Here is a 19800-nt window from a genome sequence, read left to right as displayed (position 1 = left end):
CACGCACGCCTTCCTTCGTTTTCGAAGGTAACTGCCAGATGGCGCTCGCGTCTAACGTGCCTCGACACGCTCGTTTGCCTCCGCTGCATGCTCGAGGCACTCTAATGCAGCGCCTCCAGAATAGCATTCAATGATTTTCTTGCACATAACATTGAATAAATGTTTCGTTCACTCTCTCCTAACGCAAAACTATCGTCTTTATGCGGCATTTGCAATGTAAAATGCAGATCCCGGCCAATTTTTTAAAGGGTGTTGCTCTCTTCACCTCACGTGCCGACGCCAGCAGCTGCTGCTCTTCCTCTGTTTTTCCGCTAGACATCCCTTTCGAGTTGCGTCTTCTCTTCCATTGCGCATGCGCGTCCCCTCCCACACTCACTCGCAACGCCTTTGCAAGCAGCTTCTGATTGATAATTTCCCAACTGAAAAAAAAAGGCTTCTCGCACACCAGAACCATTTACTGGCTACCCTTTACATATATGCAATAGATCTTCACTTTAAAAGTAGTGCAGGTGGGAGATTTTTCGAGTGCGTTGTTGAAAATTAAAATGCGCAGCAGGCCCGTTAAGTGAAAGCGAATTGCAAGCCTCTGTGTCGAATCGGAATACTCCGTCTGTCATTGCCCATTCGCAAGAATGGGCATATTCCAGTAGGAAACACCAGTCCATCTTTGCGTGCTTAACGCCACACCAGGTTTATCTCCTGCGTAAAGCTGTTTATCTCCTGCGTATCTCCTGCGTAAGCGTCACCGTCAGCTGTAAGCGTTAGCGCCCACTGCTTCGCATCTACACATGGCTCCCTTCAGCGGGAGATATGTTTTCAACAGCCAATTATCACCATTTCTGACTTGATACAAACGCAATCACCAGTGCCTGGTACCCACAATCATAGGGCCGTTATACAAAAACACGTGCCGCACTTGACTGCAGGAAGGGGTTGCAAGACGTGCGCGCAAGGGATATCACGCGATCTAAGTGATCACCTTTTCTCATGTTCGTCACACACTAATGCTCTGTCATCTCGTTTTTGTTGTGTTTAATGAGAACGCCGCGAAACCGTGTAGACGTAGGCAGGTAGATCGACAGATACGTAGCTACAAATAGTAGGGTATCTTTCGTTCGCAAATAGGGGCTTTCCATTGAGTAAACGTGTGTAAACCATAAACGTGTGCAAATCATAACGTAAACGTGTGCAAACCATAATATGATGCTTTGCATCAGAAGTTGGCATAATCGCTCTATTTAGCGCTGAGCACTAACGAAATCTGTCACACTGCGCTGTTTCATGGGTTGGCGTCGAGCAACCGTAGATAACGTTTGAATGATCGACAGCGTAGCCAGTGATAGTGCAACACTGGCTTCACAAATGGTGTACTTACGAGATGAGAGAGCGAGCAAATCATCCTATTTATAAAAACACACAAAGCCTTTTAACGCACCAGCCTACACAAGTTGGGGAAATAGCTGGGGCTGTAGGAAAAAAGTACTGATGGTACGGGAAATACAGGACTATCATGGAATATGCACAGATTGTATATCACCGCGCATACACGCAGCACTGCCAAACACGAGAAGCTCGTGACAGTTTTTTGCAAACTTTTTCATAGTTGAATATACGAACATTGCAGCCTCGAAATATTTACAGCGTAACTACGATAGTATTAAATAAATACAGAAAGGAGCGCTGACTTTCACCTATGATTTAAGTGCAGAGGGGTGTATATACATAGGCGACACTAGGATGGGCCTGGGTAAAAGGTTGCAGTTAACAACCTCTGCGATACAAGGTCAACAAAACACTTGCCACTTGTTGACTGAGCATGAAACAAGTACACAGCTTAAAAGTGATCGAAATGCACAATCTATTTTTACAAAATGACAACTGATGGAGAACTTACACATGTACAGTCAATATTATTTTAATAGGCTTCAATTATCTCACACGTAGTCTGTGGGTGGTGGTTGCCTATTACCTCGCAACGCTCAAAGAAGGGCACGAAGGCGCAGTCAGGGCAGTGGATTCCAAGGTGTCCTTTAACCGCACTGTTCATACTATTATTATGCCCTCTGAAACGGCAATTCAAGCACTTTTCCATTTGCCCTATGTAATTGTTACCACAGGATAGTGGAAGAATATACACGACACCAATAGCACAAGGTACAAAGCACATTTTGTGTTTTACAGAGTATCGTAATTTATTGGCAGCTCAAGTGTTCACCATCTTACGAAGCTTCGATAGCTTTTCTAGGGCGGAAAGTACAAGAGTGATACGAGCGCGTTTCTCAATTTTTTTAGCCGATGCTTAACGTTCTGCAGATAAGGAACTGCAACACAGTTCTTAGGATATGAGGCATTTTAAGGCTGAGATTGCCCTTATTGATTTTCCATTGGTTTCAAAAGCTTTTTCGCAACCGCGGAAATCAGGGCTCCTCTATGAGCGTTCTGAGGTAATACAAAAGCACAACTACTTGGAGGCCACGCGTATCACATAAGTAAGTTTGACGGTACATTTGTAAGGTCGCCACAAGTTGCTCTAAGAGATTGCATGTCTCGATCATTTTCAGGGTGTGTAGTTGTTTCCAGGTCGATCCACAAGTGATGACAGTTTTGTTGACATTGCATCGCCGTGGTTGTTAACTGCATCCTTCCACGCATGCCCTTTTTTTCTCCTCTATATGTACCCCTTTGCGCTAATATATCATCCGCGAAATGAGCGCTCTTTTCTGTCTTTATTTAGAGTTTCCTTAGTTTCACGGAACCTACTACTAGGTTGTGCTGTTCGTATATACAGTTATGTTTTATCAACTTGTCCAAACCTCCACGCCTCATTGTTCTCGTTGTCCTAATTACGCTCAATAGGTTGTTTATAAACAGTACTATAGCAGCTGCTGTTACGTAGCAACATTTTCCGAAAGCACTGTAACACTGGCGGCACAGTCTCTGACGTTTCGTATGCCTACTTAGAAGGCATGCCCATGTGGCCTTGTTGTCATATCATCGATCATCGGTATTACAGATAAAGAGTTCAGCTTTTCCTGCAGAATATTTCGAGTGCTCATGCTCACCCCAGCTTTTGATTTGTGTCATCTCCATTTTGTCTGGGCTTATTCTTGGCTGTTCCGAAGCCGCCGGTACTTGCGCGGATTCGAGATAATGTGGCCTTGCTTACGATATTTATTGCGGAAGCAGTAACTTGGTAACAGCTTACCCATCTTCTGCTTTCTCTGCCGTACTCTTTACAGTCAATGTGCGCCTCAGTGGATACGCAGTTGTCCAAGCAGGGGGAACAAGACCACAGTGGAACTTCCCCGTTCTTGGGCAGAGGTAGGAGCTGGAGATGAGCAGCAAAAAATTGTTTCATTTTTTTGCGCAAATCGTATCCAAGCACATTTTTCCCCAAATAAGAAACACAGCATGCATAGTAAAAGCGAAAACTTTATTCCTATGTAATCAACTTGCATTTGACTCGAGGGTATACACGCACAGGTAAATAGACCTCAAAAGAAGCAGCCGCCTCTCATCAATTTTTCTCTCTGTTGAGCCTTGACCAATTATGGAGCCATTAGCCCCTCTTTCAGCCTGCTTACTTATAATAAAAAAGCTGCCAAAGCAGTACACCAATTTACCTGCTAGGATCTTCGAGAAGTCGGCTTCGTAACAACCACGACAGCAGGCCGAAGGAGTTCAAACGTAGCTCAGCGTCCGTCGTAAAGTGGCCCTTTTCTTCTTCTTCTTCTGCTCCTTCTTGTCCTACGCTCATTGATTGGAATGGCCGAGTAGAAAGTGAACTCTTCCCATAAAACAGTAGCATTTTATTCTCAGGGTACTAGATAATAATTTTAAATAGTTTGCGATTGAACGCATAAATTACTAGGAATGAAAAAAAGTGTTATGCATAAGGAATTTAACGAGGCATTGAGCGTGATATACCAGCCATGCTCGTTTGATCAAATGTCGCAGGTAGGTTCAAAACGTGCAACCATCTGCCCCCCCCCCCTCCCGCACGCCGCACACACGGTGCCTTCATAATATTCCCCTTAAGAAATCAGGGCCTAGGCCTTCGCTCTCTTCTTGAGAAGCCATTGACGGAGAGACTAGCACGTGGATTGATGTTATCGCTTATACCCTTCGTGCGACAAGGTGGCTAGCTCGACTTATCTCTCGTTCAGCCGCATTCGTCACCTGGATTTTACTCGTGCGTAGTTCAAAACTTACGCGGGGTGATTTTATGTATTTAAAACAATTAGGCACACGGTCATGACGTCGACGCCATGATCCCGATGATCTGTTTATATAATTGCCTTGGTAATAACAAATTATACTGCCTTTTTATCCTATCTTGTTTTTGTCATACCATGTCAAATATTTGATCTTCAGTGAGACCGCTAATCTTGCATTAAATAGACCTAATCCATCCACAATAATACTCTGATTTTTTATCATTCCGGCACTATATTAATCACTGCCAACTCTTGAGCGCTCAATGTAGGTATCTATTGGTCACAACGTATAAAAATGCAGTCATTATGCTTTATTCTAGCGTAAAAAGTAGGAACGCGTCATTTTATAACTTACAACACTGCTAAAGTCCGTGGCTACGTTGGAACTAAGCAAAACACCGTCATTCTGTTGCGAAAAAAACGCAGCACTGCAATGTGGTATTCTCCATACCCATAGACTGGCACACCGCCAAGAAATTCAGGAACGTCCCCTCGAAGATGGTCAGTGCTCCTTGTTCGGTTGTGCTAGCCTCAGTGTTATATTCATTATTATTATTAATATTATTATTATTATTGTTGTTATTATATTAATATTATTATTATTATTATTATTATTATTATTATTATTATTATTATTATTATTATTATTATTATTATTATTATTATTATTATTATTATTATTATTATTATTATTGATTTTTTTGCGGGGTTAGACGTCCCGAAACCACCTTATGATTATAAGACACGCCGTAGTGGAGGGCTTCGGAAATTTCGACCACCTAAGGTTCTTTAACGTGCACCCAAATCTGAGCACACGGGCCTACGACATTTCCACCTTTGTCGGAAATGCAGCCACCGCAGCCGGGATGCTAGCCTCAGTGTTAATATACCAGGAAGATACGAACATTGTGTCTTCTCATATTTGCTGAATCACCGAAAGAACCAGGCCCTCTGTGAAGCGATAAAGCTGGTTCGTTACTGCGAGACGAAAAGTCTTCGTGAAAATACATGGCAACTTGCACTCTCAATAATAGCCCACAGCACCAATCATTTTCGCGAGGTTTTCTATAGCTATGCAGTTGCGACGTTTTCAGCTGAGTCACATTGTTTTGCATTCGTCAGCTCTTTTGTATTTGTATAATTGCCGTAACATTCAACACAGAAAAGCACGCGTTCTCGTGACTAGTTCGTCTGTAACCAATCAATATTGATTTTGCCATGCAGTGCTGCGCCGCTTGCTTTTTACGTTTGTAGAGTTGTGGCAGCACTCTTCATGCACTATGTTTCTTAACGAATTGGAGAGCATTATGTTATGTACGCCCAAATAACACGGTGATGTTTAGTGGTAGAAGTTGTTCGGCAGACGAAATACTTGTGATTTCATATGGTATTGTGAAGAATCATCCTGACGAAAGTTTTCCGCTGCTTGTAGAGGGCTCTGAAAGCAGCTGAAAGCACCTAGAGTGACAGCAATAACAAACGATTAGCCAAGGTATATGTACACTAGTAGCGTAGCTTCCATAGAAGCCCATTGATCCAGTAGGAGGGTGCTCGTTGCCACCATCGCCATATAGGGGAGAAGAGGACAGCTGACAAGAAAAAAAAAAAATAATGATATCATAACCGGAAGTGGTAGCCACGTGGCTCCTTTGCAATATACGGCGCGAATTTGAATTTTTTCTAGTTGCTGACTTGTTACGTGCCATTATTATTACGTGAATTTATATCGCCCAGCGCCTCCCTAATTGCCTGCGGAAGAGAAAAGTAACAAAAAGTTAGCAAAGATTGAGGAAGCAGAGTTTTTTTATTAGCCAAATTACGTACTCGCAACGTGCAAAAAAAAAAAGAACTTCGCAGAGGCAATTGGAGAGAACTGTTCACTAGCACAATAGCATAATAGTGCGAAAGCTCACGTTGCTCATTCGTTGAAAACCCGTGCAGCGAGACAGAAGGTTTGAAAATATACTTTTTCGCAGTCGTAGAGTAACGCGCGTCGTTGCTTAGCCTGTCGCGTTCAAAGTCACTACAGGCAAGGGCACGCTGGCCGTGTTGCAGTGAAAGCAGTCGGCAGTCACTGGAGCGGCCATCTACACATTCTGTGAGCTTGTTGAGCTCTGCAATGTCACATCAGTAAACAGGAGATAAAAAATAAGTAAACTACTGAAGACAAAAAAGTGGACGATGTCTCGTGGACCTGGTAATGCGCCAAACCAAAAAAACAAGCCGAACTAAACACAAGCTCTGATAGCATAGTGCCTGGATACACCCCCAAAACCATTGGGCCATGTTACCAGACTGCCTTCTTGTGCCCGCTGCTTCTGAAACCGAACGAAAAAACAATGGGTGCTCAACAACATACCAAAGACTAAAGCCTTAATTAAGTAGTCTACTAATTTTTGTAACAAATACAATAACACTATTTAATATAAACGTTTAGTTGTGGTGTCCGCGGGCGGGTGGCATCCGAACGACGACAAGGGGCCCGACGACTGGACGCGGAACTCGGCGCGCGCGGGCAATCGGCCCACCGACACAAGTGAGTGTAACAAACTCCACGGAAGCCCAACAACGACTCGGCTGACCAGCAGCCGTATATTGAAACCGCACGACGAAGTGACGCGTGCACACGTATTTGGCTACTGGCAATCACTTGTGCTGGTTCTCAATGACATCTATATATAAAACACACAACAACACGACAAACAGCGCACATCCTTCTCAAGGATGGCGCCACAACACCAAACCATTCCCCCGTCGATGGAAACAGTCATCACAGACCCGTGAGTGTCTACACATCTGACTAATTTCACACCAACGGCGAGATGAATGATCTGTCCGTACAATTATGAGTGGCACCACAACACACAGGATCATTCCCCGATCATGCAAGACAACACACAATGCCATAGTGAATCTCCATGATGTCCGCACTTATGTCAAAAAGTCTTTAAACGACTCTGGGAGCTTTGTCTCACGGCGCGGTTGTGAAGAGGCCGCAGAAGAACTTGGTGGATTGCGACCATCTTTGGTCGACTTCGAAAACCCCGTTGCCCCTTCGTTTCCCTCTCTCCGGCATTGATAAGATTTTGAACAGTTATCGAAGGCTGCGAAACAGGGTCCTCTTGACATCGCAACGTTCCCTGAGGAACTACTGATTCAGACTTTTCATTAACCGAGAGCTATGATAATTGAGAGTCTGTTTGAAGATCTGGGTGGAAGCCAATTGCAGCAGGTGAACTAGGGGACTGACTATCTCAATTGTGTATGTTAGAATAAGCGTAAATTAATTCTTCAGGTAGCGTAGGACAAGCCGTCTTCTCTAAGGAACCTTCAGAAATAACTGTCAATTCGAAAGCATTCCTTTCTTGCCTTCACTTAGCACAAAAGTGACCGGCGCTACCTGAGCCTGCACCTTATGAGGCTTGCAATACCTATAAATTTCCTTTCCTATAGAACATTATTTTAACCAAGTCTACTACCCTTATGCGGTGTCTCTGAGCACCTTTTCTTCTATCAAAATTATTCTTTGCTCTTTTGCTGTTTTGCCGAGATTATATTACGAACCTGAAGCAAATAAGCTTGTAACCCTGATACCTAATGACGGATCTTAAAGTTACTAATGTCTATTTTAGAGCGAGGTTGACGGCCATGCAGCAAAAAAGCTGGCGAAAGACCTCTCCCCGCACGTGGAGTGACTCTGTATGAACTTAAAAGCTCCGTGATGCGTTTTGCAGGATCATCCCCCCCCCCCGTCTAGCTACCTGTAACTGTTTCTTCAGAACCCTATGGAAGCGTTTTATTTGACCGCTGGACTGGGGATAATAATTTGACGAGAACACGTGGCGAAGGCCGTTTTTTAAAGATAGTTCTCAAACTGCTTTGACTCAAATTGTGGACCATTGCCGGTAATTAATACCTCTGGTAGCCCTTCATGGCTAAATGACCAGTCCGGCAGCTTAATGACGTCCTCTTCTGATATTCTATTCGTTCCAAGAACTTCAGGCCCCTTAGAATAGTAATCCACCAATGTTACGACATACCATGGAGAGCACACATCTATTGGGCCGACAATATCCATACCTAATTTTTTCCATGGCCCGTCTTGCCATTCGACTGGCAGCAACGGCTCCAGACGAGGCTTGGCAGACTTATCTGCTAACTGACAGACATGACAAAGCTTTACATATTCCTCTACAAAATTATTCATTTGTGGCCACCAATATCTCTCATCGAGGAGACATTTATCGTGTACCTTCATGCCACTGTTTGCTATACGAGTCAAAACCGCAATGAGGCTCGCGTCAAGCTTAGGCTGAGTCTTCCTCCACACAAGAATATCATCAAGATAACAAACTACAGTTTTGCAATGCTTTAAGACCTGTGACATCATTTTTTGAAAAAATGCAGGCGCGTATGCCAGATAAAAGCACACACGCTTAAACCTGAACAAATCATCATGTGTTATGAACGTCGTTAAATCTCTACTGCTCCTTCCCAACAACAACTGATGATACGCAGACGCTAAGTCTAACTTGGAAAAATATGTAGCGACATGAAACATTTGTAATAACTCTTCAACGTGCGGTAAAAGATACCAATTGATGACAATTGCCTTATTGGGTTGTCGGAGATCCACACATAGTCGGATGCTCCGATTCTTTTTGCGGACGACGACGAGTGGCGAAACCCACTCCGAAGCGTCAACACGTTCGATGACATGACAGTCCTCGAGTCGTCGTAGCTCGGTAGACACCTGGTCCCGAAGAGTTAGAGACAACCGTCGCAACTTGAATGCAACCGGAGTCACATCTGACCGTCGTTGAACTCGATGAATGAAGCATAGGACGAGACCCAACGTGTTTCTGAAGAGATGCTCGAAGCCGGAAGGCACGTTGGAGGGACACTGCACTGCACATAATGCTAGACGACATGTTAACGTCGCGCCATCGATCTGGATGCCCAGTCGCTGGATGGCATCAAGCCTCAAGAGTGTTGTGCCTTTGTCGGTGACGTAGAAAACAATGGTGCAGGAGCGCTGTAACACCGTCATTGGAGCTTGAAAAAAGCCGGTGACTCTGGTGCTCTGTTTCGAGAAATTCTGCAGGTCTGCGACAGCCTCGGACAGGACATGTTTGCCGAAATGACGCTGGAAGTCTTCGACAGTCTCCAGATACAGACGCTCTAGTATCCACTAACAGTAGCAGATTGACACCACCGACCACCGCGTACTTCTGGAAGTCTTTTCTGGATGCAACGCCAACTGTAAGCACGTACGTCACAGGATGATGGGAAGATACCACTGCCTAACTTGACGCTTGTTTATGAACCTGGCGTTCAAGTACGACGCCGACGACTTCCCCGGCAGACACGTTCTGGACCTGGTCCGTCTTGCGACACATCTCCAAATGTCCCAGAGTGTTACACTTGTGACAACGCCGATTCTTTGCTGAACAATTTTGGAAAAACGAACGATGATATCTGCTTCCGCGGCGGCCACACGCTTGATGCGGTAAATCACCTCGAGACATTTTATTCTGAACTGCAGTCCGGTACTCCAACGATGACTGTGGGGGAAAGTAATCATTTGTTCTTTCTGGAACTTCTATGACGTCACGCCCTTCCGGATACGTTCTGGCCACGTCGCGTATTCCCCAGTTGCTTCGGCCATTATTGCCATTTTTATTTTTCGCGCCACCATCTTGCACGCCATGTGCGATCACTTGAACACTTTCAGGTAGACCCGAAACAAACGCTCAATTAGCCACCGACAACACTTCTAAGGTCCGCCCAATTTATTCGGCCTTCTCTAATGACAGCATCTCTTCCCCTTGCGCAAGCAATTTATCTCTTTCCCGCGGGTTGGAGGTACCGTGAATAGAGAGTTTTAGTACTGCGGAAAAGTGCTACGTACGCATCACGCAAGCGCCTTACGTTACGTGGCGTCGTTTGTTACTAATCGGCTTTTAGTACGCCGTAGTACCCGCGTAAGTAACGAGCATGAAGCGTGTTGCGCCATCTGGTATGTCAAAATAGAAGCACGTGCTGTTGACAGCCAATGGGAGCCAATCCAAGTGTTATAGCCAGATTATGGCCATATTTTAGGCCACAGAGCCGGTCGGTGCTTGCCTTCGATGCCGCCATTTTGCAAAACGAAGTCTCGCACTGTCGCGAACTTGTTCGAGAGCGGCGCGATCACCTCATACGTACGCACGCACGCATCTCATGCGTGCGTACGTAGCGGCTGCGTACGTAACGCGATACGTGCGCGTTGCGGTCTACGCATGCGCACTACGCAGAACGTGGCGTCCTTACGTACGCAACGCTGCCACGTGCGCAGCGTATGCAGTACTAAAGCTCTCTAATAAGTCGGTCGCAAACGCGTTCCGCGTACGTTAAGCCAAACATACATCTCACGGCCTTTTCTTTTAGAACCGTGACATATTCCAAGAAATTTTCCCCGGACAGTTGCCGCCGACTTGTGAATTCGTGACGTATTACCAATAGGTTGAGAGACGCGGCGAAAAGCCGATCAAGTTGTTCCACAGGCGTTTGAAATTTCAAACAGGCCCTAAAAGATGAATCGCTTCCAGACGCTGACGTGGGCGCCTCGTCACTTGGCGTAATTGACGCCGCATTTCCCTGAGTGTTTTGAGCTTCCTCTTGTTCTGCTGCCGCAACTTACCTTCTCTGTGCCTCCCTTCCTAATAGCCTAACCAGTGCCGACGCGCGACGCGCGTCGCGCCAGCCGCTGCCGCCGGCCTCTTCGAGATGGGCCTGAAACATTTTTAAGAATTAGGCCATGAAATCTGGGGTGGCCCCGGCACATCAAGAAGTACAGGAAGGCGTTCGAAAAAAGCCATACCTGATAGGAAAGGCCTAAATCAAAGTGCCTGCACACAAAGAACTCACAAAGCTTAGCACTCCCCGCGGACGCCAGAGGCATCAGTCCTAGTAGAACTCAAAACGGGCAGTACGAAAACTCCCTCACTATTCTTGATGGTTGCGGAGAACAAATCCCACATCCTCGTCGCCATGTTGTTGTGTCGGCGGGCGGGCGGCGTCCGAACGACGGCAAGGAGACCAACGACTGGACGCGGAACTCGGCACACGCCGGCAATCAGCCCACCGACACGAGTGAGCCAAACGTATTCCAGGGAAGCCCAACAACGACTCGACTGACCAGCAGCCGTTTATTAAAACCACACCACGAAACAACACGTACACACGTAATTGGTTACTGACACGTGTGCTAGTCTGCACTGCCATCTATATATAAAACCCACAACATGACAAACCGTGCACACCCTTCTCAAGGCTGGCGCCACAACACCACACTTGCTTTTATTTTGTTCTCATTATTTGTCCTCTTTTTACCTAGACCTGCTTCAATCATCACGCGGTTGTTGATGTCCGTCACAATAGGTTTCGGACCACTCTTCATTCAAACTTTCGCGAGCTATTTAAATTGACCTTGAATCAGCTGCAAAATAGCGTGGCGCCATTTGCGCTTTGTCTCCCGTAGTCCAATAAATGTTTTTCACGCTGGTAAGACCCTTTTATTGTATATCATGTATGATATCTTTCAGTAGATATAAAATAAAAGCATAGTTTTTTTTGTGAACTGCATGAAGCGCACTTTTAACGCAACAGCGTTAAAGAGGTGATTTCAGAGAAACAGCGGCGTCGGTGTCTGCTGCGGGGGCATTGTTGGTTGTGAGCAAAAAACAGTGTTTTCTGCGACCGCAAAGTTCAGAGAGATTAAAATGAAAAATACTAAAAATTGCTGGGTCCGAGTGAAAATTTAACACCTTGCACCTGTGAGGCGACAAGATGTTCTAACACAAATCCACCAAATAGTTTTTCGCCATCCAGATCAGACACGGTGCAGCGTTTATCTTCATTAAAATTTGCTATTAGCCAAAAAATATCAGGTGAATGTGCAAACTCACCTTTACTTCTTGTTATTACTGATACTGTTTTTACTATTATGTTAGTGTTATGATTATAATATTATAGATATTATTATCTAGTCTACAAACACAGAAACACAACAAGTGTCTGAGTGCACTATTTTCTCGGGTAAGCGTTTTATTTATTCATTTTTACGGCACAGCTCTACAAACGTCCGTCGATTCCTGCTAGTGGCACTAAAATGATTGCTTAGTACAATCATCATCTTGAATTCCTACTTGCGCTCGGCGATCCAGCGTATTTCCGGCTCGTGCCCGCCGGAGCCCCTGCACTGCAGTGCTGCTTGGCTTGTTGAGTAAACGACACGATCTACCAGGACCACCATGAGTGAGTGATACGTGTAAGCACGTATGCCTAATAGAAATCTTATTAGTACAATATGCTTTGAAGTACGACGACAGTGTGCATATCGACATTGGCTGTCCAGCAGGCTAATTGTACGATGTTTCGACACTGGAGGAAGACTTCCTATTGGGGGATACTTTGCACCGAGTTAGCTATTTTACGACCTCGCGGTGACGAAAATTGTATGTTGTATGATTGGATAATTCATCTTAACACTGAATTTCTATTTATGTGCAAGAAAAAGGCAGCCTTTCTTCAATAATACTTGCATATAGGTCACACTACTTTGATGTGGTTTTGTGGTATAAGCCGCTGTCTGAAGTGCCATTCCCCTACCAGCAGGTTACTGTGCACCGAGACACCACAGCGTAACATAGAGCGTGCTGGAAGTATGAAGATGGGGAAGTGGGATGCATGTTGATAAACGTGCTTGTAGCGAACTCACTGCCTTCCATCTCTGTTAACTTGCAATGCACAAGTAGTTTCTATTGTCAATACGCAGTGGGTGTTCAGATATCACAAAAACAGAGATATGTGGTAAAGTGATGATGAACTGTTTATCATAACCGGCCTTGTATTATGTAAGTTTGAGTAAAAATTGACATGCGCTTCAAGTAAAGCTACTGCAACGTTCATGTATATATTGCCGCGTTGGTAGGAATTCTCCGAAATTAATCTCTTTCTGTGAAGGGCTGTAAGCGTCCTCCACGAGCTAGGCGTGTGCCACACTGAAATATTTAAAATTTGCAATAGGAGGGAAAGGCGGGCTAGTTGGTAATTCACAATTGTTCAGCGAACTGCATGGGAGTGCCTCCTATTTGCTTCGTGTCTGTGTTCCTCTCGCGCACCCAGTTCGATGAACACTTATATATAATTTATTATTTGCCTGACAACTTACTTGGAACTTAAAAAGTAAGCATGAATTTGTAAGGTATTCTTTAAATATTGACAATATTTATTGCTCACTAATATTTGCTCTGCTCATTGTGCTGCTTCTGTTCAATTTGGCTACTAATATGGTGGTAGGCTATTAATATTTAAGAGTGGACAAACAAACAAAGGTACAGGCGGACAGGCAGACAGACAGACAAACCAGAATTTTAAAGACAATTGTCTTTCTTAGAGCCTTCGACACAAAAATTCTGGTCTGTACCCTAAATGGCACCAAAGTGGCCAAACAATACGCCAAACAGACGACCCCATTCGCAGACCTCACCAAGATTGCTCAAGATTCAGCGTTCGTACTAATGTGATTGTCAATTGAAAAGCAATTATTATGCATATCCGAGGCACCATAACAACACGTTAATAGTATGTGTGTGTATAACTTTCTAGAAAAAGCACACATAAGTAATTAAAAGGACCATTGGGTTCATCGCGTTGCGCTGACCAGTCAACGCTTGCACGAAAAAGCAAGTATTTACAACGCTTTGCCAAGGCGACACGGTGGCGGCATCTACCCGTCGCCTTGCATTCTACACCTTGTCACCTCCAAGACGGACGTGAGATAACTTCAAGATAGCGGTCATGTCTCACGTGTGACGTGACTAGACGCGATCGTTCGCCTCCACTGCATGCTCGAGTCACTTTAACGCAGCACCTCCAGTATACCATTCACCGATTGTCTTGCGCAGAACATCAAATAAACGCTTTGTTCACACTCTCCAGACGCAAGATTATCGTCTTTCGACTACATTTGCAGTGTAACATGCAGATACGCGGCCAATTTTTTTGTGTCTAAGGTCTCTAAGAAAGACTGTCGCTTTTGAAAAAACCTCGCGCCTTTTCAAACGCTGTTTCGGGAGATACGCCAGCATAAACGACACGATTGAACGCACCAACAGCGGCGACGGCTGATTCAGCCTGCTGTGCACGAAACAAAGGCACATTGAGGCATGCCGGCTCACTCTTGCTGCACCGTGTACAGGTTGACTAGCTGAGACCCAGTAGTCCAGACGAGAGTCGCGCAGTGGGCCACACAGGTCGGCGTCAACCTTGGGCTAATGGCGATCTAACACAGAATCGTCCGCAGTTGCTTTCTGACGGGATGACATTTTACCATCCATCGGCAATCGTAATCCAAACTAGGCTCTCGATGAACGCGTCCTCATTCAGGTCGTCGAGCTTCGTCGTGCTGCACGAGTAGTTTGCAATTTCAGCCGATGCAAGTCATGCGAGCAATGTCGACGGCTTTGCTACTATCTTGATTTATATGTGGGGTTTAACGTCCCAAAACCACTATATGATTATGAGTGACGCCGTAGTGGAGGACTCCGGAAATTTAGACCACCTGGGGTTCTTTTACGTGCACCCAAATCTGAGCACACGGGCCTAGAACATTTCCGCCCCCATCGAAAATGCAGCCGCCGCAGCTGAGATTCGAACCCGCGCCCTGTGGGTCAGCAGCCGAGTACCTTAGCCAATAGACCACCGCGGCGGGGCATTGCTACTATCTTGAATTAGTGGCCAGCCATTTAGATCACTCGGTTTGAACTAGTGCAGCCAAAGGCATGGAACGGAAAGACGGTTCGCTTTCAGGTGGCAGGAACATCGATCTCGGACTGATATTTTAGTTACGACCTCACGGCGTGGTTTTCCGACCGGTTAGGTGGAGAAGCGAGTGAAATTCCGGCTAGTTTTCCGCTTTCGCTCCCTTCGAGGCTAAGTGTGAACGCATCTGAAGCCTCTGCCGGGAGTCCGGCACAGCTATACGATGAACGACTGATAGTGATCATAAAATGTTTGCTGTTCTGCAGTTTTTATCATCCTTATTTTTCACTCGCACAAAACTAAGTATCCTCAATCTGAGAAGTTTAAGGTACAGAGCGACAGAAAGAACAAGGCGACTTGCATGCAGTCGTGGTCGTTGCTCGCACCCGCATGGGCATCTTCATGGGGCTCCTTGTATCGGCGCTGACCTTCGCGTTAATTGTTTGACTGCTGCACCCGCATGGCGCAGAAGAAAAAATACTTCAACTGTTTTTTGTTCGAGCAGCCTGTACTTTTTGTGAACCACATTTTTTGCTGTGCTGGTGGCTCGCCTCTGCTCGCCTCTGCTGCTATTGTGCCAAGCAAGCTTGCTACATTGCTGGCTCACTACGACGGATTTCGAGCTCGCTATGGCGCCGTGTGGCGGCAAGAGCCTGTGAAATACGCAGTGAATTTCATTTCATTTCATTTATTTTCTCTCAATGCACAAGGCGTTACAGAGAGGAGTGGAGGAAAAACAAGTAACAATCTGCACAAACAAATGGAGCATGTTTAAAAAGGGTATGCGTTTATGGTACTCTTGAAGTTGGCCGGGTCAGTGATGGATGCGATGGAAGCGGGAAGGTGATTCCAGTCCGTGCTTGTTTTGGGCACGAATGAATTAAAATGGAGGTTTGTACGGCTGCTTGTAATTCCAACTTTGAAGTGGTGATCGCTGCGGGATGAAATGTAGGATGGCGGCAAAAAAAGCGAGTTACTCAGTGAGTGCATGGTATGGTACAACTTGTGGAAGAGGCACAAGCGCGAGATTTTGCGGCGAAATGATAGGCTGGGTAGATTTAAGGTTGACTTCATATGGGTTACGCTTGCTGTACGGTAATAGTTCGACAAAATGAAACGAGCGGCACGATTTTGAATTGCTTCGATGCTACTGATATGGATGTGTACGTGGGGATCCCATACAGATCATGAATATTCTAGCTTCGGTCGGACGAAAGTTTTATAGAGCAGAAGTTTCAGTTGCATCGGGGCAAGAGAGAAGTTACGGCGTAAATAACCAAGTGTGCGGTTAGCATTGTTTTTAATAAGGTCAATGTAAGACTGCCAGGAAAGTTTGTCAGAAATTGTAACGCCAAGGTACTTGTATGAGCTAACTTTAGTAAGGAGAGAATTATTAAGTACATAGTTAGTAGAAATATTACATGTTCGACGTGAGACTCTCATTACTTTGCATTTAGTAACATTAAGCTTCATTAGCCAAGTATCGCACCAAGATGAAACATTGTCTAAGTCACACTGAAGGGCAAGGTGGTCAGAAGGGGTTTTAATTTCTCGGTAAATAACACAGTCATCGGCGAAAAGTTTAATAGAAGAAGAGATGTTATGTGGCAAATCGTTAATGTAAATAAGGAAGAGTAGTGGGCCAAGAACGGATCCTTCGGGGACGCCAGAGGTTACGGGTGAGAGGGGAGAGTTGCATTCATTCGCAGTTACAAATTGGGAGCGGTCTAATAGAAAGCATTCAATCCATTTTAATATGTTAGCATCAAGATTAAGTTTGCTTAGTTTTAGCAGTAGCAGTTTATGGCATACAGTGCCAAAGCTTTAGCAAAGTCGAGAAAAATACAGTCAACAAGGGAAGAAGAGTAAATGGCAAGAAAAAGGTCATTAGTAAAGCAGAGAAGTTGGGTCTCATACGAGTACTGTTTCCGGAATCCATGCTGGTGATCACTAAGGAACAAGCTGTTTTCTAAAAAAGTGATTATGTGGGAGTAGATGACGTGTTCCATGAGCTTACACGGTATACTTGTTAACGATATGGGCCTGCAATTGCGGGGGGTTATGAACGTCACCTGATTTGTGAAGAGAAACCACCTTTCCCGCTTTCCAGTCGCCCGGGAGGCAATGACATTCCAAAGACTGTGTGAAAAGCTTACATAAAATGACATATGAGTAAACAGAGGTATTATGCGAAAAATTTGCACAGATACCGTATTCACCTGGAGCACTGGCTAATTTCATGTTTTCTATCAATTTTTCTATGCCGACACAGTCAAGTAAAAGGGATTCTATGGGAACAAAGTTGTGGGTGGGGGTATCGGAAAAGGAAAGCGCTGTAGGTTTAACAAAGCACGATGAAAACACAGAGCTTAAAATGACACAACACTCTTCTTTTGGTACACGGCTGTTATCATTATGGATTAATTCTATCGCCTTTTTTCATTTCCCCTATTCATCTGCCAAAATGTCCGTGGGTTAGTTGCAAGCAGGGAGGGAAGCGTTTGTTGATAATAATTTTCTTTTGCAACGGATAATGCGCGAGTGTACTCGTCAGCTGCGTGATGATAAGCGGACCACCTTTCCGCGTTGTTAGTTAGCTTTGCCCTTCGAAAAATTTGTTTCTTTTTATTCAGTAGTCGTTTTAGTGTAAGCGTGAACCAAGGGGACTTTGCGTTTTGCCTAATTCTGCGGAGTGGAATAAAACGATTGGTAAGTTCTGCTACTTTCTGCTTAAACGAATTCCAGTTTCTTTGCACGGACCTTTCCAGAAATTGCGAAAGGTATTCGTTTAAGAAAAGCTGAAGCTCATTATTAATTGAAACATAGTCGGCTCTTTTGTAGTCCCTAAAAACTTTTGAGCTATCATTTCTTTTAGTTGTTTTAGTCATGTTAAAATGAATAGCTAGATGGTCGCTTACGCCCGGAATAACTGATAGGGATTTAATTAGGTCGGGATGCGTCGTCAGCACTAAGTCTAGAACTGAGGAGGTGGACAAGGTAATGCGGGTTGGAGCATTAACCATTAAGGATGACTGCCAATTGGGCGTGTTGGTAATTGTTCATTATGAGACAAGCGCAGAAATGATGAAGCAAAGAAATGATGAACTGGCTTTTTGTAACGCCTGCGGTGTGTCTGTAGAAGGTTTTATGGAGATTTTGGCCATGTATCTGAGTTCCACGCTAGTGGGGTGGAATGAAGAAGTGTACGTCCAGAAGGATGGGATTTGCGTTGGGTCTAGTATCGCCCCGATCTTATGCAATGTTTTTTTGAGCAAACTTGACACAGCAGTAGGTAAAGAGCTAGATGGTATGGATCTGAAGCTGTTTAGATTTGTAGATGACTACCTTGTTTTGGTGAAAAACGATCCAGGTATGAGCACGTTAGTGACTGTTCTAAAAGCTTTTAGGAGAAGCGGGTGTGGCTTGCAGTTCCCCTTTGAAGTGCCAAAGGAACGACGCATTCAGTTTATAGACCTAGAAATAAAAATTAATTTGTCTCCTTTGCACACGTGTTGGATGTATCACCCTAGATCGGAAAAACCATTGCTGAGCTATCATTCGGCACATTCGAAGATAGTAAAGAATGGGATTGCAACTTCTTGCATCAAAGCTGCCCTCATAAAATCGTGCGTACACTCATTGAATGAAAGTGTTCCTGCGCAGATCAAGCGCTTGAGGGGAGCCGCTTACCAAGATGAATGTATCCTTTTGGCCTCTGAGAAGAATCGTCGGGAAGTAAAAAAATGCAATCATTGGCACAAGCCAAGAGAGGAGAGAAGTTGAGGGTGAAAGAGAGCGGACAGTGGTGATCCCGTATCTGCACAATATTTCACATAGATTGAAAAAAGGTGCACTAAGATATGGCGTGCAGGTTGTTTGTTCAGCCGAAAACAAGTTATCAAAGATTTGTCCAGCAGTGGAAAGGCTAGCTAACAAGAAAAGAACTAGGGAATCGAAAAAATGCAGCATAAAGCATTGCAGGAGGTACGTTGAGTGCAAGAAAGATGTTGTATACGGACCTCCTTTCACGTGTGAAAAGGAATACGTTGGTCAGACGGGGCGGTGCGTATATGTGCGCCTTCGTGAACATGAGAGTTCACTAAAGGGGGCCCCGTACTCACACTTAGCGATGCACTGCAAGGAATGCACATGCCAACCGAAATTTTACGAAACACGAATAATTGACAGGCACAACAAGCGGACGACGAGAGAAATAATGGAAGCATATAAAATAAGGAAAGCAGGGGACAGTTGCGTCAGCCAAACGTCAGTTTTACTAACAGATGCGGAATTTGCTTTTTTGGACGTCACATAACCCAGTGTTTTTCTCTGTGTTACGTTTTATACCTATGTTTTTTGGTTTTTTACGTTTTCTTTTCTTAGTTCTTGGTACGTGTTTTCGGTTGTGGGCGCGTGCATATTTTGTATTATCACGTTTTTGATGATGACAGGGGAAGTTGGGAAGTGACGTTCATGCGTGTGTTGTATTTATTAGTGTACGCTTCGAAATAAATTTCAGTTGCTGGTAAGCGCTTGCCTGTGTCCTCTCTGAGTGTGTGTATTTTTTGCGCTTGTCTCATCATGAGCGTTAACCAGCTGGGTGAGGTTAAAGTCTGAACACACATCAAGAAAGGCAGCACTGTCAGCAGAAGTTGATGAAATTATTGGCAAAGGGGGAGACCACGAAACATTAGGGAAGTTAAAGTCACCTAGGAGAAACATAGGCACAGCCGGAAACCTTACTCGCAACTTATTTAGTACATCGTGTAATTCATTC

The 19800-nt window shown here is 44.7% G+C and overlaps 1 protein-coding gene across 1 annotated transcript in view; it reads left to right on the top strand.

Moving 5' to 3' along the window:
• The first annotated feature begins 6398 nt into the window (after positions 1-6398).
• Positions 6399-19800, top strand: part of LOC142768376 (uncharacterized) — a 40518-nt gene continuing 27116 nt past the window's right edge. The window contains exons 1-2 of the mRNA XM_075870347.1: positions 6399-6414; positions 6655-6753. Of these exons, the coding sequence (XP_075726462.1) occupies positions 6399-6414; positions 6655-6753 (115 nt within the window). The remainder of the gene's footprint in view (positions 6415-6654; positions 6754-19800) is intronic.

The sequence above is a fragment of the Rhipicephalus microplus genome, chromosome 8 (genome assembly GCF_043290135.1).
Source record: "Rhipicephalus microplus isolate Deutch F79 chromosome 8, USDA_Rmic, whole genome shotgun sequence".
In the NCBI taxonomy this organism is placed as follows: domain Eukaryota; kingdom Metazoa; phylum Arthropoda; class Arachnida; order Ixodida; family Ixodidae; genus Rhipicephalus; species Rhipicephalus microplus.
The sequence above is the reverse complement of the archived record's forward strand: the minus strand, read 5'-3'. Positions and strand labels throughout refer to the sequence as shown.